At 45.7% G+C, this 24,985-nt stretch overlaps 2 protein-coding genes across 2 annotated transcripts in view; one reads left to right on the forward strand and one right to left on the reverse strand.

Moving 5' to 3' along the window:
- rps15a (ribosomal protein S15a) overlaps positions 1-24,985 on the reverse strand; it is a 619,775-nt gene that overhangs the window by 412,882 nt on the left and 181,908 nt on the right. The gene's annotated exons all lie outside the window — the stretch shown is intronic.
- LOC310858241 (xylosyltransferase 1-like) overlaps positions 1-24,985 on the forward strand; it is a gene marked incomplete at its 3' end in the record, with an annotated part of 175,794 nt that overhangs the window by 81,110 nt on the left and 69,699 nt on the right. Inside the window, exons 4-6 of the mRNA XM_083764349.1 lie at positions 7,743-7,915; positions 9,790-9,992; positions 24,885-24,965. Of these exons, the coding sequence (XP_083620475.1) occupies positions 7,743-7,915; positions 9,790-9,992; positions 24,885-24,965 (457 nt within the window). The remainder of the gene's footprint in view (positions 1-7,742; positions 7,916-9,789; positions 9,993-24,884; positions 24,966-24,985) is intronic.

The following is a 24,985-nucleotide window of genomic DNA, read 5'->3' on the forward strand; positions in this document are numbered from 1 at the left end:
GGTGTTGTGTTTATAGCTATCTAGCTATATATCTGGTGTTGTGTTTATAGCTATCTAGATATATATCTGGTGTTGTGTTTATAGCTATCTAGCTATATATCTGGTGTTGTGTTTATAGCAGACTCCTCTAAATCAAACTCCACATGCTCCAACATTTTATTTACCTGTCGACCCCTTACCCCTGTGTGGGATCACTGGTTAGCTGGCATAGTGTCGACCCCTTACCCCTGTGTGGGATCACTGGTTAGACTGGCATAGTGTCGACCCCTTACCCCTGTGTGGGATCACTGGTTAGACTGGCATAGTGTCGACCCTTACCCCTGTGTGGGATCGCTGGTTAGACTGCATAGTGTCGACCCCTTACCCCTGTGTGGGATCGCTGGTTAGACTGGCATAGTGTCGACCCCTTACCCCTGTGTGGGATCACTGGTTAGACTGGCATAGTGTCGACCCCTTACCCCTGTGTGGGATCACTGGTTAGACTGGTATAGTGTCGACCCCTTACCCCTGTGTGGGATCACTGGTTAGACTGGCATAGTGTCGACCCCTTACCCCTGTGTGGGATCACTGGTTAGACTGGCATAGTGTCGACCCCTTACCCCTGTGTGGGATCACTGGTTAGACTGGCATAGTGTCAACCCCTTACCCCTGTGTGGGATCACTGGTTAGACTGGCATAGTGTCGACCCATTACCCCTGTGTGGGATCACTGGTTAGACTGGCATAGTGTCGACCCCTTACCCCTGTGTGGGATCATTGGTTAGACTGGCATAGTGTCGACCCCTTACCCCTGTGTGGGATCATTGGTTAGACTGGCATAGTGTCGACCCCTTACCCCTGTGTCTGATCATCTGTTAGACTGGCATATTCACCAATACCGATATGACCAAATAAGGGCCGATCCGATACTTTTCCCAGAAACCCATACAGTATCGGGACATCTCTACAGCATACACATTATATTTTAGACAAGCCTTTTATTTTATGCTATTATTAACCACTTTCAACGTGGCATATCCCTAGTTTCAAACATTTTCTCTTTTCGCCCTCCTGACAAATAGCGAAAATAGTTACTCTAGTCTACAAGCTCTCAAACGCGTCGCTTGGCGATCCACTATTTTCGCCATTTTAGAAACAGAGCTATGGTAACTTTTTTCGTTTGTTTTTTTTCCCCCACCCCATATTGTTTTCTGACATTTCCGCCCTCCAGCTGTTTGGTACGAGACTCTCTGGAGATGTTCAAATTCCTCCCATTGCCCCCCCCCCCCCCCCCCCCCCCCCCTCCTGGTCAACGTATTACAGCTCAAAGGAGGCACGAATATTTCACATTCCCTCTCTCCCGATCTCCAAAAAAAAAAAAGCTAAAAGAAAAGGTATCATTTTATGTCTTGTTTCTATAAGTGGCGGGCCCTGACTGTCATTCCGTCTCACGCAGGGAGGCTCAATAACCCCACTCAGAGAGACAGTTTGATCAAAGAAGACATTGAAAAGGGCTGTTCCCTGTTGGTGGTGGCTGTGGAGTCTGTAGCAACACGACAGCTGAATTAAATCATTCTGGGCGGAAACCCATTTTGGTGTTATAGCATTATGTTATGCTTTATAGCTATCGAAAAATAGCAGATCTACAAGCTCATAGCGCGTCACAGAGTGGCGCACTACGAGCTTGTAGATCTGCTATTTTTTGAAAAATCGAAGAACGACTGACATCGAGAAACATAGCTTTTTCAGAAAACTGTCAGGATGTAGAAGACTTTTTTTTTTAAATCTTATCTCAGGTCAGAATGAAAACTGTCAGGATGTAGAAGACATTTTTTTAGAATCTGGTCTCAGGTCAGAATGGGTTAAATCATTTTTTTCCTCCTCCGCTCTCCTTCAGTCTGGCTGTGTCTGTTAGGTTTGTCTCCCTGTGTCTGTTACGTTTGTCTCCCCGTGTCTGTTACATTTGTCTGACCTGACCTGAGATCAGATTCATACGAGGTTTCCACTGGACACACACTGGTCTGATTAACCCATTCTGACCTGAGATCAGATTCTAAAAATGTCAGTCGTTCTTCGATTTTAAAAAATAGCAGACTTACAAGCTCGTAGCGCGCCACTCGGTGGCGCGCTATACGAGCTTGTAGATCTGCTATTTTTCAATAGCTAAAGCATAACATGATGCTAACACCAAAAGGGGTTCCCCGTTCAGAATGGGTTAAAATTCAAGGCCTAATATAACCTTGTTAGCAGAAATGAGTCCAATTTGATCTTGGCTTGGCTATATAGATTAGCATGTGCGTGCATTCCTGAGGGGCATATGTTAGTCCGATGTACCGACATATGATTCTAGGGGTCCTTGACACAAAATAGTTTGAGCACCACTGACATAGAAACATAGGGGCTTTCAGAAAACTGTCAGGGTTTAGAAGAATTATTTTAGAATAAAGTCGGTGCATCGCAGGGAGAACACAACAGTAACGATAAAATATATATCATGGAAAATCACCTCAAGCAAGAACGTTGAACATGAACGTCGGAATTATACCATCGGATCCAGGATGGGTGCACATTATGGCTTGTTCCATATGGCTTGGGCCCTTGGGTTCCATATGGCTTGGGCCCTTGGGTTCCATAGGGCTTGGGCCCTTGGGTTCCATATGGCTTGGGCCCTTGGGTTCCATATGGCTTGGGCCCTTGGGTTCCATATGGCTTGGGCCCTTGGGTTCCATAGGGCTTGTGCCCTTGGGTTCCATATGGCTTGTGCCCTTGGGTTCCATAGGGCTTGGGCCCTTGGGTTCCATATGGCTTGTGCCCTTGGGTTCCATAGGGCTTGGGCCCTTGGGTTCCATATGGCTTGTGCCCTTGGGTTCCATATGGCTTGGGCCCTTGGGTTCCATAGGGCTTGGGCCCTTGGGTTCCATATGGCTTGTGCCCTTGGGTTCCATAGGGCTTGGGCCCTTGGGTTCCATATGGCTTGTGCCCTTGGGTTCCATAGGGCTTGTGCCCTTGGGTTCCATAGGGCTTGGGCCCTTGGGTTCCATATGGCTTGGGCCCTTGGGTTCCATATTCATACACCGATGGCGGTGGAAACCATGCAAGGCACCAACCTGCACATCAGGAGAAATCAGGCGTTCAGAGTCTTGCTCAAGGACACTTCGACACTAACTCTGGGGGAGCACCACAGGGTTTGAACTGGGAACCTTGCAGTTGCCATCCGGCCACTCTACCGCTGATCCACCGCCGCCCAGTGGTAATTCGGCCCGTGTGACACAAACAACAGCGTATATAAATCAGCCATTACGTTACGGGAGACTCGGGTCAATTGGAGCGTCGTTTCCCTGTTTTTATTGTGAGCTCTGAAATGGAGATGCATTTTGACACTCTCCTTTAAATCTGAGTAATTACGGGTCCTTGGGGGGGGGGGGGGGGGGGGGGGGGACTGACGGAGAGGAGAGGAGCTGAGAGGGGCACTTTGCAGTCCCCACTGCCCCAGGGCATAATAGCATCGGCAAGTAAAAACCGCCATCAATACTCCTCTCCTCTCCTCTCCTCTCCTCTCCTCTCCTCTCCTCTCCTCTCCTCTCCTCTCCTCTCCTCTCCTCTCCTCTCCTCTCCTCTCCTCTCCTCTCCTCTCCTCTCCTCTCCTCTCCTCTCCTCTCCTCTCCTCTCCTCTCCTCTCCTCTCACCGCCATCAATACTCCTCTCCTCTCCTCTCCTCTCCTCTCCTCTCCTCTCCTCTCCTCTCCTCTCCTCTCCTCTCCTCTCCTCTCCTCTCCTCTCCTCTCCTCTCCTCTCCTCTCCTCTCCTCTCCTCTCCTCTCCTCTCCTCTCCTCTCCTCTCCTCTCTCCTCCTCTCCCCTCCCCTCCCGCACTCATAGAGCACTCGGAGAAAAACAATAGCTTCCCCCCCCCCCCTGTTGCCCCTTGGGAAATGAAGTCCCAAACTATGGTAATTATCTATCTATAGCCAAGCCCTGTCCTGTCCTGTCCTGTCAGCAAATAGGTCAGGCTTGATATTCTGCCCTGTAAAGTGTATCAGTTTAAACACAGTTTGCTCTCAAAACAAGCGAAATAACCTCCACCCTGATAATTATATCTTGTTATAAAAAAGATAAGAAAGGCGTATATATATTGGCACACTTGTAACCGTTTCCATAGAAGGCGTTTGATAGGCAGTCGTTTGTTTGTCAATTCATGTCCACGACTGGACATAAACACCATGCAGTCCCAAAGAAAACGTCTGTTATAGATTTATGTGTGGTTTTCCAATTGCTCTTTCTATAATTTGATAGCGGCTTGGCCAGTGCAGGGGGGGGTGTGGGGACAGTTATTTGACTGCAGTGCGTGTTGTTTTCACTGGGTGTGAAATCCAAGGAGTTCCTCTGGGACGCCTTTTGGCCTGAGAGGAATGAGGGCCTATTGTCAACGCAGCGGGCCGCTCCGCCCTAAAGGACCCCCAGAGGACCCGCTTATCCCGTTCAGGACGGGAACACCCCTTTGGGTGTTTTAAAAAGCATTATGTTATGCTTTATAGATATTGAGAAATAGCAGATCTACAAGCTCGTATAGTGCGTATAGCACTATATGCTATTTTTGAAAAACCCGTGAAAATAGTTTGAGAACCAACGCACCATCATCGCACCACCATCGCGACAATGTGGCGCAAATCTTTGAATATATATTCTCGTTTTTTAACTACAATCTTTGCTTCTGCATGGCGGGGTCCCTGGAACTACATATTTTCAGATGGGGGGGGGGGGGGGTCAGCGTTGGCGGCCAAATACAGTACATATCATTCTGGGGGTATCCTTGACATGAAATAGTTTGAGAACCACTGACATTAGAAACGTAGGAGTGTCAGAAAACTGTCATGATTTAGAAGAGCGTTTGTATCGAATCTGTTCTCAGGTCTAAATGTCTTATAGGATTCCTGTCTGGATGAGGATCGTGTTTGCAGTGCGGTGCCCGAGTGGCCACTTGACGTTGTCATATAGTTCCACTTCAAATCATCATGACAGAGTTTGAACGAGTCACGGGTCACGTTTGCATTCCGTGCTCTGGCTCAAGTGTCTTGGTCTTGGGTTGTTGTTGTGTTATTTATTTAACCATTATAATAAACTTTTTGTTTTGTTTTTCTTTCTTTTTCTTGTAATGTCACTTATTTTACTTTTACACTTAAAACAAAATAACTGAGAGAAAAGGAACATGTTTTGTACTATGAAATGAAATTGCCTGTAAAATATAAAGTAAAAAAAAAAAAAAACTTTAGCTATTGAAAAATGGCAGATAATAGCGCAAGTCTTTGAATGTATATTCTTCTTTCACAGCGAACGCCTTACACAGGTTGACTGCCAAGCATTTACGGCCGTCTTTCAGGCCGACAGGTTAAAGTTACCTTTGAACAGCCACTGCACCGACCACTGAGTTGGTTAAAGTTACCTTTTGCATGTTCTCCCCGTGTCCCCTAGGGTAGGTACTCTCACATGTTCTCCCCGTGTCCCCTAGGGTAGGTACCCTCACATGTTCTCCCCGTGTCCCCTAGGGTAGGTACCCTCACATGTTCTCCCCGTGTCCCCTATAGGGTAGGTACCCTCACATGTTCTCCCCGTGTCCCCTTTAGGGTAGGTACCCTCACATGTTCTCCCCGTGTCCCCTATAGGGTAGGTACCCTCACATGTTCTCCCCGTGTCCCCTAGGGTAGGTACCCTCACAAAAAACATGCAGTAATCCTGGTCTCTAAACTGCCTCCCCCTGGCCAGCCGGGGCGCCTGATGGAGGGGAAAGGAACTGGTCTCTATACAGCCTCCCCCTGGCCAGCCGGGGCGCCTGATGGAGGAGAAAGGAACTGGTTGGAATAACGTGTTCCTTCCACGCGTTACGTCCAACCAGGGAAACTCCCCCCTGTCAGGTGTAAAGGAGCAACTTGAACACTCAGGCATGAAGGAAGCATGAGTTCAAGTCCGTTGCTCTCCCCCTGTCCCCATATATGGGGACTAGGTTGGTCTCCCCTTGTCCCCCATATATGGGGACTAGGTTGCTCTCCCCTTGTCCCCCATATATGGGGACTAGGTTGGTCTCCCCATGTCCCCCATATATGGGGACTAGGTTGGTCTCCCCTTGTCCCCCATATATGGGGACTAGGTTGGTCTCCCCTTGTCCCCCATATATGGGGACTAGGTTGGTCTCCCCATGTCCCCCATATATGGGGACTAGGTTGCTCTCCCCTTGTCCCCCATATATGGGGACTAGGTTGGTCTCCCCATGTCCCCCATATATGGGGACTAGGTTGGTCTCCCCTTGTCCTCCATATATGGGGACTAGGTTGCTCTCCCCTTGTCCTCCATATATGGGGACTAGGTTGGTCTCCCCTTGTCCCCCATATATGGGGACTAGGTTGGTGGAGGGTGTGTAGAGCCCAGGATCACAATAGATAATTGACACAGGGGTGAAAAATGGGTCACAAAATCGTGGGATAAAAAATATATTAGAAAAAAAAGTGGCCTCTGAACAGCCTCTGAGTTGGTTAAAGTTACCTTTGAACAGCCACTGCACCGACCGCTGAGTTGCTTGTCATTAAAAATTCACTTTAAAACGGTGTAATCGCTTGTTGTGGTGTTGAAAAGTATTCCAAAGTGCCCTCAGGCGTCTTACTGGTTGTGTGTGTGTGTGTGTGTGTGTGTGTGTGTGTGTGTGTGTGTGCGCCCGTGCACGCGTCATCCTAATTCTGACAGTATTCATTTCATTGTTTCTTTCAAACTGCCGTGCCAATTCCGACTACATTACGGGAGAATATTTTCTTTTTCTTTTATCTCCAAAATAGCAGCTCTACAGGCTCACAACACAACACCTCACCATCACGACGCATTGTGAGCTGGTAGACTGCCTATTTTAACACATTCTGACCTGAGATCAGATTCATACGAGGTTTCCACTGGACACACACTGGTCTGATTAACCCATTCTGACCTGAGATCAGATTCTAAAAATGTCAGTCGTTCTTCGATTTTTCAAAAATAGCAGACCTACAAGCTCGTAGCGCGCCACTCGGTGGCGCGCTATGAGCTTGTAGATCTGCTATTTTTCAATAGCTAAAGCATAACATGATGCTAACACCAAAACGGGTTCCCGTTCAGAATGGGTTAAGACATTACAGACCAGGTGTGAATTCATAATGCATTGCGACATGCGATGTTGTGAGATTACAGTGCAGTAAAGATGATAATGATATTTTTTAGAGCCTCCTATAGCGTCTCATACGGATCTCTCTTCTAGGGATTGATCCGTAGCTGGACCTGGCTGACGCTCTATGCTACTACTACTATTGGTTCACTGTGTGTGTGTGTGTGTGTGTGTGTGTGTGTGTGTCGGCATCAATAACGCACACATGCAATTATTTTATTATATATTTTAACTTTTTGTAATTTTGTATTTTTTTTTTTCTATATATATTTTTTTTTTTTTTTTTTTTTTTTAATTCAGTGAGTACAGCGTCAGATTTGAGATTTCAGAAGCAAAACACAATTAGAATAGATTACAGAAAACAGATTATTTCAGACTGAACACTCGCTTCACAGTATTTGAAAGTGCTGACGCCGGTACCTGCGGTCAAAGCCATTATTTTGCCCCTTCCGGGTCAATCCTTCCCTCACCATGCCCGTGAACTTGACGCTTATGTAAACAACAGCGCCACCCCAAGGTCACATGGATGTGTTTGACGTCGGTGGTCATTTGGCCCTTAACAATAATCATCTTTCACCTTTTGCAGGAAAAGCCAACAATAACGTCCAGTGGGACGAAGACTCTACGGAGACCTTCCCGACCAAGCCGGTCAGGATAGCGTTCGTCCTGGTGGTGCACGGCAGAGCCTCACGTCAGCTCTACCGCCTCTTCAAAGCCATCTACCACACCTCGCACTTCTACTACATCCATGTGGACAAGGTTAGGAACACCTCGCACTTCTACTACATCCATGTGGACAAGGTTAGAAACACCTCGCACTTCTACTACATCCATGTGGACAAGGTTAGAAACACCTCGCACTTCTACTACATCCATGTGGACAAGGTTAGGAACACCTCGCACTTCTACTACATCCATGTGGACAAGGTTAGAAACACCTCGCACTTCTACTACATCCATGTGGACAAGGTTAGGAACACCTCGCACTTCTACTACATCCATGTGGACAAGGTTAGGAACACCTCGCACTTCTACTACATCCATGTGGACAAGGTTAGGAACACCTCGCACTTCTACTACATCCATGTGGACAAGGTTAGGAACACCTCACACTTCTACTACATCCATGTGGACAAGGTTAGGAACACCTCACACTTCTACTACATCCATGTGGACAAGGTTAGGAACACCTCGCACTTCTACTACATCCATGTGGACAAGGTTAGGAACACCTCGCATTTCTACTACATCCATGTGGACAAGGTTAGGAACACCTCACACTTCTACTACATCCATGTGGACAAGGTTAGGAACACCTCGCACTTCTACTACATCCATGTGGACAAGGTTAGAAACACCTCACACTTCTACTACATCCATGTGGACAAGGTTAGGAACACCTCACACTTCTACTACATCCATGTGGACAAGGTTAGAAACACCTCGCACTTCTACTACATCCATGTGGACAAGGTTAGGAACACCTCGCACTTCTACTACATCCATGTGGACAAGGTTAGGAACACCTCGCACTTCTACTACATCCATGTGGACAAGGTTAGGAACACCTCCCACTTCTACTACATCCATGTGGACAAGGTTAGGAACACCTCTCACTTCTACTACATCCATGTGGACAAGGTTAGAAACACCTCGCACTTCTACTACATCCATGTGGACAAGGTTAGGAACACCTCGCACTTCTACTACATCCATGTGGACAAGGTTAGAAACACCTCACACTTCTACTACATCCATGTGGACAAGGTTAGGAACACCTCGCACTTCTACTACATCCATGTGGACAAGGTTAGAAACACCTCGCACTTCTACTACATCCATGTGGACAAGGTTAGGAACACCTCGCACTTCTACTACATCCATGTGGACAAGGTTAGGAACACCTCACACTTCTACTACATCCATGTGGACAAGGTTAGGAACACCTCACACTTCTACTACATCCATGTGGACAAGGTTAGGAACACCTCGCACTTCTACTACATCCATGACAAGGTTAGAAACACCAAAATAAATGTCAGTACTTTTTTTCCACCACCGGTCCTGTTATTTCAATATCTCTAAACACGATGGACGCCAGATCGCCTTGCAAACCCGTCAAACGGCGGGTTAAGAGGTCGCCAAACCCATTCGGATAGCGTGTAGTAAGGGTTATATCAGCACCGTGCAGACCGAAGCTCAACACTAACCTTCCGTGCTGCCCAGGCTGCTAGACAGCGCCTACGTTCTTCCCATCGTGAGGAACAATGCTCGCGCCTCCCATAAGGATCCACTCGTTGTCGTTTCTTTGTTGCTTGTTTTCCCCCGAAAAAATACTCAAAAGTTGTTGTTTTAGTCCAAACCGCCCGGCGTTCGGATGTAAACGGTGATTTCTGATCGCATCACGCCAGCCATGTCACCGCTTGTGGTGAAACCTGAGACATGTCGGTTGCTGCTCGGAAAAAGTTTTTGCGCCTCTACTCGTTGTATTGACGGTAATAGAATAGCGCCTATATAGGGGATATTGCTGGCTCCCTGCGTTCATTTCAAATTGCCAGCAGGAGGCGCTGAAAGTGTTAACGTCTTCCTCTCTCTCTCTCTCTCTCTCTCTCTCTCTCTCTCCTCTCTCCCAGAGATCCAACTACCTCCACAGGCAGGTCCAGTCCCTGGCCGCCCAGTACGCCAACGTCCGGGTGACGCCGTGGCGCATGGCCACCATCTGGGGCGGAGCCAGCCTGCTGACCATGTACCTGCGCAGCATGGCCGACCTGCTGGCCATGAGGGACTGGAGCTGGGACTTCTTCATCAACCTCAGCGCTGCAGATTACCCCATCAGGTAAGACCTTACCCCAAGGACCTTACCCTAAGGATTACCCCATCAGGTAAGACCTTACCCTAAGGATTACCCCATCAGGTAAGACCTTACCCCAAGGACCTTACCCTAAGGATTACCCCATCAGGTAAGACCTTACCCCAAGGACCTTACCCTAAGGATTACCCCATCAGGTAAGACCTTACCCCAAGGACCTTCCCCTAAGGATTACCCCATCAGGTAAGACCTTACCCTAAGGATTACCCCATCAGGTAAGACCTTACCATAAGGATTACCCCATCAGGTAAGACCTTACCCTAAGGATTACCCCATCAGGTAAGACCTTACCCTAAGGATTACCCCATCAGGTAAGACCTTACCCTAAGGACCTTACCCTAAGGATTACCCCATCAGGTAAGACCTTACCCCAAGGACCTTACCCTAAGGATTACCCCATCAGGTAAGACCTTACCCTAAGGATTACCCCATCAGGTAAGACCTTACCCTAAGGATTACCCCATCAGGTATAAGACCTTACCCCAAGGACCTTACCCTAAGGATTACCCCATCAGGTAAGACCTTACCCTAAGGACCTTACCCTAAGGATTACCCCATCAGGTAAGACCTTACCCTAAGGACCTTACCCTAAGGATTACCCCATCAGGTAAGACCTTACCCTAAGGACCTTACCCTAAGGATTACCCCATCAGGTAAGACCTTACCCTAAGGACCTTAACCTAAGGATTACCCCATCAGGTAAGACCTTACCCTAAGGACCTTACCCTAAGGATTACCCCATCAGGTAAGACGCATGGAGGACTTCTTCATCAACCTCAGCGCTGCGGATTACCCCATCAGGTAAGATGCATGGCAGTGTTGTTTTTGGCAGCAAATTTCTATTTTAGTTAAGTCTTTGGACTGAAACTTCATTTAGTTTTAGTCACATTTTAGTCACCTGGAATGTCTTAGTGTTAGTCTAGTTTTAGTCGACTAAATGTCATAAGATTTTTGTCGACTAAATCTACAGTTGATTTAGTCGACTAAAATGTATTTTGGTGGGCATTGATGCCGTCGTAAGGACTGTTTTTACACTTGCTGAAAATAGCCGATCTACAAGCTCACAACGCGTCGTGCTGCGACGCGGTGTGAGCTTGTAGATCGGCTATTTTCAGCATGCAACCAAGTGTAAAATTACTTTTACTGGATCTCTTGTCCACTAGTCCCTTCCTAACATTTTAGTCTAGTTTTTATTTGTTGACGAAATTGTCAGTATATTTAGTCTTAGTTTTAGTCATCGTAGCTTAGTTTTAATTTAGTTTCCATTTGTTTTTGGCAGTGAAAATAGGTAGTCGACGAACATTTTTCGTCTTAGTTTTAGTCGACGAAAACAACACTGACGCATGGTATAGCCTCAGAAACCCAGACGTTTTTACTTCAATTCGGCATCTGGTAGCGCAAACGTCGCTCACTCTCTGCTGATTTCTGATCGTCTGCACCTTTGTTACATTGACACACACACTCACACTCCCCATCAGGTAAGAACTCTTAATCTAAATCGATGATTCCAATTCTAACCAAATATTGTGTTTTTGACGACCCATCGCGGTCCCGTCGTTAGAAGTGATCCTCCCGTGTGGGTGTTTTGGTTTAGATGCTACCGTATGCTAACTAGCACAAACAAGATGGAGTCAATGTGTCACCTTGAAATGGGCTCTGAAGCGACACATCGCTGGGCGCACTGATGTAATGGTTCCAACTGACCCCGGGGCGATTAGAGTGTTGACTGAAATAATTATACCAAGAAATGACTGGCATGTATGATTTTTTACATAGCAGAAATAGCTGATCTGCTATTTCAGCTTTTTTTTTTCTGTATGAAACTTTTTCAACATGGAAACGATTGCGATTATCTCAAATAATTGCGATTAGACAATTATGTGTAACAATTGTGACAAGCCAATGGAGCAATAAACCATTTTTTTACAAATGACCCGTTTAGCAGACATTGTTTTTTTTTTAGTTTTTTTAATAATAATAATAATATTTATAGCACCTTTTCAAAAACAATTTTACAAAGTGCTTCACAGTAACAATAAAAACAACAATAAAAGATACAGTAACAATCACAAATAATGTACAATTGAATTGTGTTTCTGTTGTTGAACATTATGGAACATTATGAATACAAATGACATTGCTGTTTGGCTTTTAGGCTTCATGAACAAAAGGCGCACAGATAGGGCAATTATTTATAATTGAATAACGTTAAACTTTATAAAAAATAGTGGAAATAGCAGATCTACAAGTTTGAATTATGTAATAATTGTGGCAGGCCTAAAGTGTTTTTATCGCTTCGTTCCAGGGCTCTACTGGGACCCAAGTGCCTCAGAGCAAATATGCAGAGCTGCAGACATTGTTAACCAGAACGATTTGCAAAGTGAAACACACCGTGATACAAGAGTACATACAGCGATTAAAAAGAAATGAAGTAACTTTAGGACAGAAGGTAGATGTGTCAAAGCTGTTCTCTACCTGAATAACATCTAAAGAAATGAAGTAACTTTAGGACAGAAGGTAGATGTGTCAAAGCTGTTCTCTACCTGAATAACATCTAAATGAAGTAACTTTAGGACAGAAGGTAGATGTGTCAAAGCTGTTCTCTACCTGAATAACATCTAAAGAAATGAAGTAACTTTAGGACAGAAGGTAGATGTGTCAAAGCTGTTCTCTACCTGAATAACATCTAAAGAAATGAAGTAACTTTAGGACAGAAGGTAGATGTGTCAAAGCTGTTCTCTACCTGAATAACATCTAAAGAAATGAAGTAACTTTAGGACAGAAGGTAGATGTGTCAAAGCTGTTCTCTACCTGAATAACATCTAAAGAAATGAAGTAACTTTAGGACAGAAGGTAGATGTGTCAAAGCTGTTCTCTACCTGAATAACATCTAAATAGCATTTAGAGCATCTGTGGAAAAAGCCAAACAACATACGGTATACATCTGTTCTTGGTTAACGTGAATATAGCATCTGTGTGAGCAAAGTAAGCATTTCTACAACTCACTCTCGGTAACACAACAATTAGCATCTAGTTTAATCAGACCAGTGTGTGTCCCATAGAGTATTAAAAGGATAGAGACTAAACTGGCATGAAGCTCCGCCCAGTCCGCTATTCATGTCAGTGGAAGTTGCTCAGTGGCGTTTTGAAGCACCCGGAAGGCTGCCGGAAGGACCGTGTATTTCCGCATTTTTTCGCTGATTCAGCATTTGGACACCAAATTTTGGTGTCCGGAAGTCCGGAAATGCGGAAGTGCAGCTGGGCTTTAACATTGAGCGCTCGGTTGAAGTGCAGCTGGGCTTTAACATTGAGCGCTCGGTTGGGTTGAAGTGCAGCTGGGCTTTAACATTGAGCGCTCGGTTGAAGTGCAGCTGGGCTTTAACATTGGGCGCTCGGTTGAAGTGCAGCTGGGCTTTAACATTGGGCGCTCGGTTGAAGTGCAGCTGGGCTTTAACATTGGGCGCTCGGTTGAAGTGCAGCTGGGCTTTAACATTGGGCGCTCGGTTGCACGGGGTTTCCTCGTCAAGAATCCACGGGTCCGCCTGCAGTCCTTCCTCTTACCACTAGGGCCCAGCGCTTCAACATTGGAGTGCATAGCTGGTCCCTTGGTGTGTCCAGTGGAAACCTCGTATGAATCTGATCTCAGGTCAGAATGGGTTAATCAGACCAGTGTGTGTCCAGTGGAAACCTTGTATGAATCTGATCTCAGGTCAGAATTGGTTAATAGGCAACAAATGCACATGCAATAAGGAACTGGTGCTTTATAGGGACTAGACCTGTACTTGGTGCCCGTTGTCATAGCAACCTGTCAGCCGGTGTCCCACATGGAGATCGAGGGATCTGTGTGTGTGCCTGTGCCCACTGGCAGAGCCTGATTGGTTGAGCCTCAATTGGCTGAGGCAGAGGCTTGAGATTTCACAGGTGAAAGGAGTTGGCCTCATTAGGCCCACTGGCAGAGCCTGACCAGGTGAAAGGAGTTGGTCTCATTAGGCCCACTGGCAGAGCCTGACCCAGGTGAAAGGAGTTGGCCTCGTTAGGCCCACTGGCAGAGCCTGACCAGGTGAAAGGAGTTGGCCTCATTAGGCCCACTGGCAGAGCCTGACCAGGTGAAAGGAGTTGGCCTCATTAGGCCCTGCACTGGCAGAGCCTGGCCAGAGCCTTGTGTGGCGGTTCTGGACAACTGTGGGTCCGACCGACTCGATACCGGGCACCGCCCTCCCTGCGGGGGCGTGGAGCGCGTGTGTCGAATGTGAAGTCGGTGGGTCGAACGGTTCTCGAGTTACGTGCATTACACACTCATGCGTGAGGACCGAATGGAAGCTATACAGTGACGAGCCAGGGGGGTCTTTGGGAGCAAACTTAATTGTCTAATTATGTTAATCCACAAACGGCACTATGTTATTTATTTACACAAGGAATAAACAGCTCTCTCTCGTCTCTACCGCCCGCTGGAGAACAAAGTCAATACTCACTGGGCGAGGGGGAGGGGGAGGGGGGCCTCCTGAGCGACTGTGAACTTTAAATAAAGACTCACTCCAACCCAAACGGATCGATGGATCCGTGTGGCACCTCGGACGTTCTCTGGAACACCGTGTCCGTCCGTCCGTTCATTCAGTCGCGTATATAAAGGCCTACCCTAACCTTAACCCGAATCCCCCCCCCTTGCTCTCCATCCAATCGGTTACACGGTGAACTGATTAGCGCTTAATTGCCACCGGGTCAATACCTATTGACTTCCTGGTTCCTGTCATGTCCATGTGTGTACAGTAACCTTCCAACCAGGCATTTCTCCACTCCTACACACTTCCCCTTTAAGAGGCTGTAAGTTAGAGATCGTTAAAACAGCACTATACGTCTAGACGGGGAACGTACAGTGGTGGAGAAATTACTAGCATTTTGTTACGTACAGTAAAAGTATCAATAATGCAATGTAGTACTAATCCATCACCAGTAAAACGCTATCTGACTTTTTAGTCCATGAAGGAAGGAAGTGAGTTCTAACACATTTTCATGACAGGTTTTTGGTCATGCACATCATGGCGTCATGACAAAAAGTTAAACACAAAAAAAAAACACACATAAAAATGAAGTGGAGTAAAAGTACAAATCTTGGCTCCGAGATGTAGTGGAGTAGAAGTATTGGAAATTGGAAATACTCAAGTAAAGTACAAATACCTCGAAATTGTACTTAAAGTACAGTATACTTAACACTAACACTTGACGACTTGCCGTTGTCTTCTAAATGTCACATCCCAACTAATTCAAGGCAGCAGTTTCAACTCGACAGGACGACTCAAGTCAATTTTTTCTTTTTCATTTCAGTTTTATCAAACTATAATTATAGTGACGGTGTGAGCGCTATATTGAATACCCTTTGCTGACGCTCATTAGAGGTGTCGTGCGTGCGTGCGTGCGTGCATGCGTGCGTGCGTGTGTGCGTGCCTTTGTTGTATGCGAGCATCTTGGTGCTTGTATCAGTCTATATAGGGACATTCTATTGAGTGTTTACACCTGGTCATACTTTGTGGTGTTTCATCTGCAGGCTTTGCAGTTTCCTCCACCGAAATGCTTTTGTTCATGCATAATATATTTATCCTCGCGTCTCTCGCTCGACTGTCTGTCTGTCTACGCTGTCTGTCTGTCTGTCTGTCTCTCTGTCTGTCAGCATCTGATTATTCCATTTAGATCTGACGTCGATTCTACAAATATTTTTTTACAGTTTTCGGAAAAACCCTACGTTTCTATATCAGTGGTTCTCACAGGGTTAAAACCCTATGTTTATATATCAGTGGTTCTCACAGGGTTAAAACCCTATGTTTCTATATCAGTGGTTCTCACAGGGTTAAACCTCATGTTTCTATATCAGTGGTTCTCACATGGTTTAAACCCTATGTTTCTATATCAGTGGTTCTCACAGGGTTTAAATCCTATGTTTCTATATCAGTGGTTCTTACAGGGTTAAAACCAGGGGGGCAGTCAGCCAGATATTTCGTGAAGCCTCATTTGAAATCGGTAGTTCATATAATGGCCTGTTGTGGCGCTGGACTGGACCCAAAAAGCCCCATAGCTCCATAGAGGCCCATGTATTTTGGCCCAACTTCACCTAGACTGTATTACCTTAATAAACATGGTCATGAATACTTTTTTCTTCCAGTCACTAGTTTAAAGTCTAATTTCTAATGTCATAATATTATTTTTGGAAAATTATGGTCCCATTAATTAAAAAAATGACCATAAAGAAAAAAAAACATCGCGTATGTTCTGAGGGGCGTGGCTACCGTTACAGTCTATGATCGGGATTCCCCTCCCACTCGAGTCAAAATAAAAACCAACGGAGAAGAAGGGGGGAAGTCCCGCCTCGTTGTCTGGGCAGCCAATGGCCAGCTGGTCCAAAACGGAGCCAGCCAATGGCCAGCTGGTACCAAACGGATCTAGAAAGATGGCGACTTACATCAGGAATTACCATATTATTACAGGCTTCATTTTACGTTCATGTTAGACCCGGCGAACGCTTTGTCCATATTTTTTACAGTCTATGGTTAAAACCCTATGTTTCTATATCAGTGGTTCTCACAGGGTTAAACCCCATGTTTCTATGTCAGTGGTTCTCACAGAGTTAAAACCCTATGTTTCTATGTCAGTGGTTCTCACAGGGTTAAACCCCTATGTTTATATATCAGTGGTACAGATAATTCTGGGGGTCCTTGACGTGAAAAAGATTGAGCACCAACTGACACATATGGGGTTTTAAGAAAACTGTCAGCATTTATAGAAGACATCTGTGGCACGAAGCGAGGCGCTGAGTATACGTGCGGATCTGTGCTGCTGTAGTCTGGGCAAACTATAATAATCTCTCTCTTTGGATCTTTGGACCTGGAACGTTTGGGAGGAGGAAGGTTTTCAAAGACAGAATACAGACCGGCTGCCTCTGTTATCGGATGGGCTGAAGAACAGGCGTGATTTCCCCTCTAATTCCAGGATAATGTCCGTCCTTTCCGCATGGGCGGCTCTCAAAGGAATGCCAAAGCCCCTCACAAACCAACAGGGGGTCTGTGTGTGTGTCCGCGAGGGTAGAGTTGGAGGTGTGTGCGTGCGTGCGTGCTTGTGTGCGTGCGTGCGTGCGTGCGTGCGTGCGTGCGTGCGTGCGGGCTTGCGTGCGTGCGTTCCCCCACGTCACGGAAATGTATACACGTCTCAGCAAACATGCCTTACACGTGTTACTGCAAGCTGACGCTCATTAGAGGTGTCGTGCGTGCGTGCGTGGGTGCGTGCATGCGTGGGTGCGTGCGTGCGTGCGTGCGTGCGTGCAGTGGGCATATAGTGGGCATGCATGCGTGTGCATGATGCATATCCCTCGGTATAAAAACAGAAGTCCAAAATATTTATTTTAATTTCTTTCAATCATTCCATCTCAATGAGGAGGTTCCAATGTTTTAAACTATACTGTATATATACAGGCTATGATAGCAACCTCCTTTGTAGTTCTATAATGTTTGGAACTACAGCCCCCATGATAGCACCCTGTTTTGTAGTTCTATAATGTTTGAAACCACAGCCCATGATAGCAACGTAGCGCAATCAAAGCGTGTCGCAATTCTTCACCCATTCTGACCTGAGATCAGATCCTGTAAATGTCTTCTACATCCTGACAGTTTTCTGAAAAAGCTATGTTTCTATGTCAGTCGTTCTTCGATTTTTCAAAAATAGCAGACCTACAAGCTCGTAGCGCGCCACTCGGTGGCGCGCTATGAGCTTGTAGATCTGCTATTTTTCAATAGCTAAAGCATGACATGATGCTAACACCAAAAGGGGTTCCCGTTCAGAATGGGTTAATTCAGACTGCCTTTCTTATCTTTTTGGTTTAATCTCTTTCATTGGACTTCATGAGGCTGCTCTTTAGGTCGGTGAAGCTCTATTTATTTAATTTGTAGATGCTTATTTAGACGGAACACTGTGCATTAATGATCAGTGTGGACTTCCATCCGCACTGTCATAAAAACAAGCAACAATAGAGCGACGTCACTCACTCATTGCCTGGTTCACGGAACCAATTCCTCCATGGAGAATAACATGGGCTGATCTTAATATTGTTTCATATATAAGTAAGTCCTGACGTCACTGCGGAGCTGTGTGTGTCTGTGCCTGCAGAGGGGAGCTGTGTGTGTCTGTGACTGTAGAGGGGAGCTGTGTGTGTCTGTGACTGCAGAGGGGAGCTGTGTGTGTCTGTGACTGTAGAGGGGAGCTGTGTGTGTCTGTGACTGCAGAGGGGAGCTGTGTGTGTCTGTGACTGTAGAGGGGAGCTGTGTGTGTCTGTGACTGTAGAGGGGACCTGTGTATGTCTGTGACTGAAGAGGGGAGCTGTGTGTGTCTGTGACTGTAGAGGAGAGCTGTGTGTGTGTGTGTGTGTGTGTGTGTGTGTGTGTGTGTGTGTGTGTGTGTGTGTGTGTGTGTGTGTGTGTGTGTGTGTGTGTGTGTGTGTGTGTGTGTGTGTGTGTGTGTGTGTGTGTGTGAGGGTGTGTGTGTGTGTGTGTGTGTGTGTGTCTGTGACTGTAGAGGGGAGCTGTGTTTGTCTGTGACTGCAGAGGGGAGCTGTGTGTGTCTGTGACTGTAGAGAGGAGCTGTGTGTGTCTGTGACTGTAGAGGGGAGCTGTGTCTGTCTGTGACTGTAGAGGGGAGCTGTGTGTGTCTGTGACTGTAGAGGAGAGCTGTGTGTGTGTGTGTGTGTGTGTGTGTGTGTGTGTGTGTGTGTGTGTGTGTGTGTGTGTGTGTGTGTGTGTGTGTGTGTGTGTGTGTGTGTGTGTGTGTGTGTGTGTGTGTGTGTGTGTGTGTGACTGTAGAGGGGAGCTGTGTGTGTCTGACTGTAGAGGGGAGCTGTGTGTGTCTGTGACTGTAGAGGGGAGCTGTGTGTGTCTGTGACTGTAGAGGAGAGCTGTGTGTGTCTGTGACTGTAGAGGGGAGCTGTGTGTGTCTGTGACTGTAGATGGGAGATGTGTGTGTCTGTGACTGCAGAGGGTAGCTGTGTGTGTCTGTGACTGTAGAGGGGAGCTGTGTGTGTCTGTGACTGTAGAGGGGAGATGTGTGTGTCTGTGACTGTAGAGGGGAGCTGTGTGTGTCTGTGACTGTAGAGGGGAGCTGTGTGTGTCTGTGACTGTAGAGGGGAGATGTGTGTGTCTGTGACTGCAGAGGGGAGCTGTGTGTGTCTGTGACTGTAGAGGGGAGCTGTGTGTGTCTGTGACTGTAGAGGGGAGATGTGTGTGTCTGTGACTGTAGAGGGGAGCTGTGTGTGTCTGTGACTGTAGAGGGGAGCTGTGTGTGTCTGTGACTGTAGAGGGGAGCTGTGTGTGTGTGTCTGTGACTGTAGAGGGGAGCTGTGTGTGTGTGTCTGTGACTGTGACTGTCTGCTTTTACATGTTAAACAAGAGAGAATGTTGTTTCACAGAAATTAAGTAATTTTACATGAAAAGTAATGTTACTATTGCAATGTAGTTAAATACAAAAATGTGAAAAAAGTGCGGTAGATAAATCATTAAAAAGAAAATCTGGAAAATATTTTTTGTTTAAAAACAAATAGTGAAAAAGCATATAATCGTGATTGGAATTGCATCGTGAGTTCAGTGAATGGTTACATGCCTACTGCACTACTGTACGTTATTACTGTATAAAGCATGGAGAGGCAGTACAGTACAGACACCCTTCATAAAGAACCGTGTGAACTTATATTAGAGCTCAGTAAACCCATATTAAACTGTAAAAAATAACCTAACAGCGAACGCATAATTAACCCATTCTGACCTGAGATCAGATTCATACGAGGTTTCCACTGGACACACTGGTCTGACTAAAGGTTGAGTCAACTCAACAACACAAAGTGAAGTTGTGTGACTTTTTTTCTAGGACACAAATTGTACGTCTTTAATTAGTTTGAGCTACAGAGGGTATTCAGAAGACCACGTCAGGCGTGACATTCCACTATTCCCCATCTGGAAGGAACTGCATATTAAAAAAAGTCCTTGTTGCAACAACAACAATAACAAAAAGGGCCAAGTTATGATTTCAACACCAGCTCAGTGGCCTTGTGGTTAGAGTGTCCGCCCTGAGACTGGGAGGTCTGGGTTCAATCCCTGGCCGGGTGGCCCGGGTCATACCAAAGACTGTAAAAATGGGACCCAGTGCCTCCCTGCTTGACACTCAGCATCAAGGGTTGGATTGGGGGTAAGTCCCTGCGACATACTAGCGTCATGTCCAGGGGGTGTACTTGTACATCAAGCTGCCTCACGCTACAGAAACAGGAGATAGGCTCCTGCCCTATGGGCCTCATGGCTACAGAAACAGGAGATAGGCTCCTGCCCCTATGGGCCTCATGGCTACAGAAACAGGGGATAGGCTCCTCCTGCCTTATGGGCCTCATGGCTACAGAAACAGGAGATAGGCTCCTGCCCTATGGGCCTCATGGCTACAGAAACAGGAGATAGGCTCCTGCCCCTATGGGCCTCATGGCTACAGAAACAGGAGATAGGCTCCTGCCCCTATGGGCCTCATGGCTACAGAAACAGGAGATAGGCTCCTGCCCCTATGGGCCTCATGACTACAGAAACAGGAGATAGGCTCCTGCCCCTATGGGCATCATGGCTACAGAAACAGGAGATAGGCTCCTGCCCTATGGGCCTCATGGCTACAGAAACAGGAGATAGGCTCCTGCCCCTATGGGCCTCATGGCTACAGAAACAGGAGATAGGCTCCTGCCCCTATGGGCCTCATGGCTACAGAAACAGGAGATAGGCTCCTGCCCCTATGGGCCTCATGGCTACAGAAACAGGAGATAGGCTCCTGCCCCTATGGGCCTCATGGCTACAGAAACAGGAGATAGGCTCCTGCCCCTATGGGCCTCATGGCTACAGAAACAGGAGATAGGCTCCTGCCCCTATGGGCCTCATGGCTCGGCAAGGCTACTTACTATGATTTCAACGTTAACATCATGAAAGTGGAACAAGAGGACATCGTTATGAAGTTTATAACTGGGCTATGATGATATGAGGGCACTGTGTGTGTGTGTGTGTGTGTGTGTGTGTGTGTGTGTGTGTGTGTGTGTGTGTGTGTGTGTGTGTAGTATGTGATGATATGAGGTCACAGCCATTAGACGCAGGCCATTTAGGGGGGGAAATGTAAACAGTGCGTGCGTGCCATATGGACTGACAGACTGCCACATCCTTGCTCTGTGTGTGCGTGCGTATGTGCACATGCGTGTGTGTGTGTGCGTGCACGTACTTGCTGGCATGAATGCGTGCAGGCGTGTGCGTGTGTGGATCCCAGCGGGACACAGACAGACAGGGTGTCAGAGCGGGGGGGGGGGGGCAGCCACAGGGCAGACAGACAGACAGACAGACAGACAGACAGACAGACAGACAGACAGGGTGTCAGAGCGGGGGGGGGGGGGCAGCCACAGGGCAGACAGTAAGCAAACTAGACCCGGTGGACGGGGTGACCACTCAGGTGGCAAATCTAGCGCTTGACCTGGATTCCCCCCACCGTGTGCATGTGTGTGTGCGCACGTGCGCGTGTGTGTGCGCACGTGCGCGTGTGTGTGTGTGTGCGCGCACGCGCGCGTGTGTGTGTGTGTGTGTGTGTGTGTGTGTGTGTGTGTGTGTGTGTGTGTGTGTGCGTTCCTGCGTGCACGTGTGTGTGTGTGTGTGTGTGTGTGTGTGTGTGAGAGAGAGAGAGAGAGAGAGAGACAGACAGAGCAAGAGACACAGAGACAGCGGCATGGAGAAACCCTTTGTATGGTATTTGGCACGTGAACAGTCAGTCGGTTAACCCATCCTGACCTGAGATCAGATTCTAAAAATCCTGACAGTTTTCTGAAAAAGCTGTTTCTATGTCAGTCGTTCTTCGATTTTTTTCAAAAATAGCAGACCTACAAGCTTGTAGATCTGCTATTTTTCAATAGCTATAAAGCACAACATAATGCTATAAACACCAAAAGGGGTTCCCGCCCCAAAATGGATTAACTCATTCTGAACGGGAACCCATTTTGGTGTTAGCATCATGTCATGCTTTAGCTATTGAAAAATAGCAGACCTACAAGCTCATAGCGCGCCACCGAGTGGCGCGCTATGAGCTTGTAGGTCTGCTATTTTTGAAAAATCGAAGAATGACTGACCAGTGTGTGTCCAGTGGAAACCTCGTATGAATCTGATCTCAGGTCAGGATGGGTTAAGCGTCTATGGCGGACCACCACCTCCTCAGATAAGACCCCGTGGGCTGTGAAATGAGAAGAGGACATTAGTATAATATGAGGAGGGTCTCCATTCATCACACTCATAATGGGAGGAATCTCTAGAGTTGCGATACGCTCCATTGACAGCCCGTTGATCCAAATCGAATTTCAGATCGGCTTGAATTAATCCATTCTACAAAATGTCTTCTAAATCATGACAGTTTTCTGATAAACCTCATGTTTCTATAATGTCAGTTGGTGCTCAAACGTTTCCATGTCAAGGACCCCCAGAATTATATGTATTTGGCCGCGGACCCCCTATCTGAAAATATGTTGTTTCAGGGACCCCCCACCTCCCAGAAGCAAAGATTTCGAGTTAAAAACGTTCACTCTGAAAGAATATGCATTCAAAGATTTGCGCCACATTTTCACGATTTTTCTAAAAATAACAGACCTACAAGCTCTTATAGCGTGCCCCCGAGTGCCGCGCTATAGGAGCTTGTAGATCTGCTATTTTTCAATAGCTAAAGTATAACATGATGCTTTAAAACAACAAAAGGGGTTCCTGCCCAGAAAGCTTTTTTAGTTTAGCATCAATGAAAAAAAGTATTCGACGAAATCAACAATGTACCTGTCATACATTGAATTGATATGCAGTGGTATAGTTCTGTCACACGTACGATATATTTGGTTTGTAATCAGAAGAAGTATATATAGTAGAATATTAGGTTATATATGTGTGTCTGTAGTATATGGTAGAATATACTGTAGGTTATATCTGTGTGTCTGTAGTATATAGTAGAATAATAGGTTATATCTGTGTGTCTGTAGTATATGGTAGAATATAGGTTATATCTGTGTGTCTGTAGTATATGGTAGAATATAGGTTATATCTGTGTGTCTGTAGGTTATATCTGTGTGTCTGTAGTATATGGTAGAATATAGGTTATATCTGTGTGTCTGTAGGTTATATCTGTGTGTCTGTAGTATATGGTAGAATAATAGGTTATATCTGTGTGTCTGTAGTATATGGTAGAATAATAGGTTATATCTGTGTGTCTGTAGTATATGGTAGAATATAGGTTATATCTGTGTGTCTGTAGTATATGGTAGAATAATAGGTTATATCTGTGTGTCTGTAGTATATGGTAGAATAATAGGTTATATCTGTGTGTCTGTAGTATATGGTAGAATATAGGTTATATCTGTGTGTCTGTAGTATATGGTAGAATATAGGTTATATCTGTGTGTCTGTAGTATATGGTAGAATATAGGTTATATCTGTGTGTCTGTAGTATATGGTAGAATATAGGTTATATCTGTGTGTCTGTAGGTTATATCTGTGTGTCTGTAGTATATGGTAGAATATAGGTTATATCTGTGTGTCTGTAGTATATGGTAGAATATAGGTTATATCTGTGTGTCTGTAGTATATGGTAGAATATAGGTTATATCTGTGTGTCTGTAGGTTATATCTGTGTGTCTGTAGTATATGGTAGAATAATAGGTTATCTCTGTGTGTCTGTAGTATATGGTAGAATATAGGTTATATCTGTGTGTCTGTAGGTTATATCTGTGTGTCTGTAGTATATGGTAGAATATAGGTTATATCTGTGTGTCTGTAGGTTATATCTGTGTGTCTGTAGTATATGGTAGAATAATAGGTTATCTCTGTGTGTCTGTAGTATATGGTAGAATATAGGTTATATCTGTGTGTCTGTAGGTTATATCTGTGTGTCTGTAGTATATGGTAGAATAATAGGTTATATCTGTGTGTCTGTAGTAAATGGTAGAATAATAGGTTATATCTGTGTGTCTGTAGTATATGGTAGAATAATAGGTTATATCTGTGTGTCTGTAGTATATGGTAGAATAATAGGTTATATCTGTGTGTCTGTAGTATATGGTAGAATATAGGTTATATCTGTGTGTCTGTAGGTTATATCTGTGTGTCTGTAGTATATGGTAGAATAATAGGTTATATCTGTGTGTCTGTAGTATATGGTAGAATATAGGTTATATCTGTGTGTCTGTAGTATATGGTAGAATATTAGGTTATATATGTGTGTCTGTTCTGAGATGCACCAGACTGGCCTGCCATAGGCTAGAGGCACGTTTGGAACACGTTTGTGAACACCCCAAACAGTTTTTCAATTACTTGATTCAGTAATTAGATATTTGATATTCATTTTAGCTGCCCCGCCCCCCTTCCTATACACCCAACCTTTTTCTGGTGACTGATATTGTCCTTCTAATACGCGAGGGGGGCCGTGTTTTCATTTACTGTTTTCATTTATTTAAAATAATTATTTTGGAAAAGATCCTCCTCCAGGAGGAGGCCAGAGAGACTAAAACATCAAAAATAAGTATTAAAAATAAACAAAAACAGTAAATGAAAAAACACAAATTAGGACAGGTGTTTTCGATGGTTAAAATGGAGTTTGAAGTAGAATATAGGTTATATCTGTGTGTCTGTAGTATATGGTAGAATATAGGTTATATCTGTGTGTCTGTAGTATATGGTAGAATAATAGGTTATATCTGTGTGTCTGTAGGTTATATCTGTGTGTCTGTAGTATATGGTAGAATATAGGTTATATCTGTGTGTCTGTAATCATGTGTGTTTGTTTTTTCTCCGTCTTCAGGACCAACGGTCAGCTGGTGTCCTTCCTGTCCAAATACAGAGACATGAACTTCATCAAGTCTCACGGCCGAGACAACGCTAGGTGAGGCGCACGCACGCACG

The sequence above is a fragment of the Protomyctophum parallelum genome, assembly GCF_964188405.1.
Source record: "Protomyctophum parallelum genome assembly, chromosome: 5".
Lineage (NCBI taxonomy): Eukaryota > Metazoa > Chordata > Actinopteri > Myctophiformes > Myctophidae > Protomyctophum > Protomyctophum parallelum.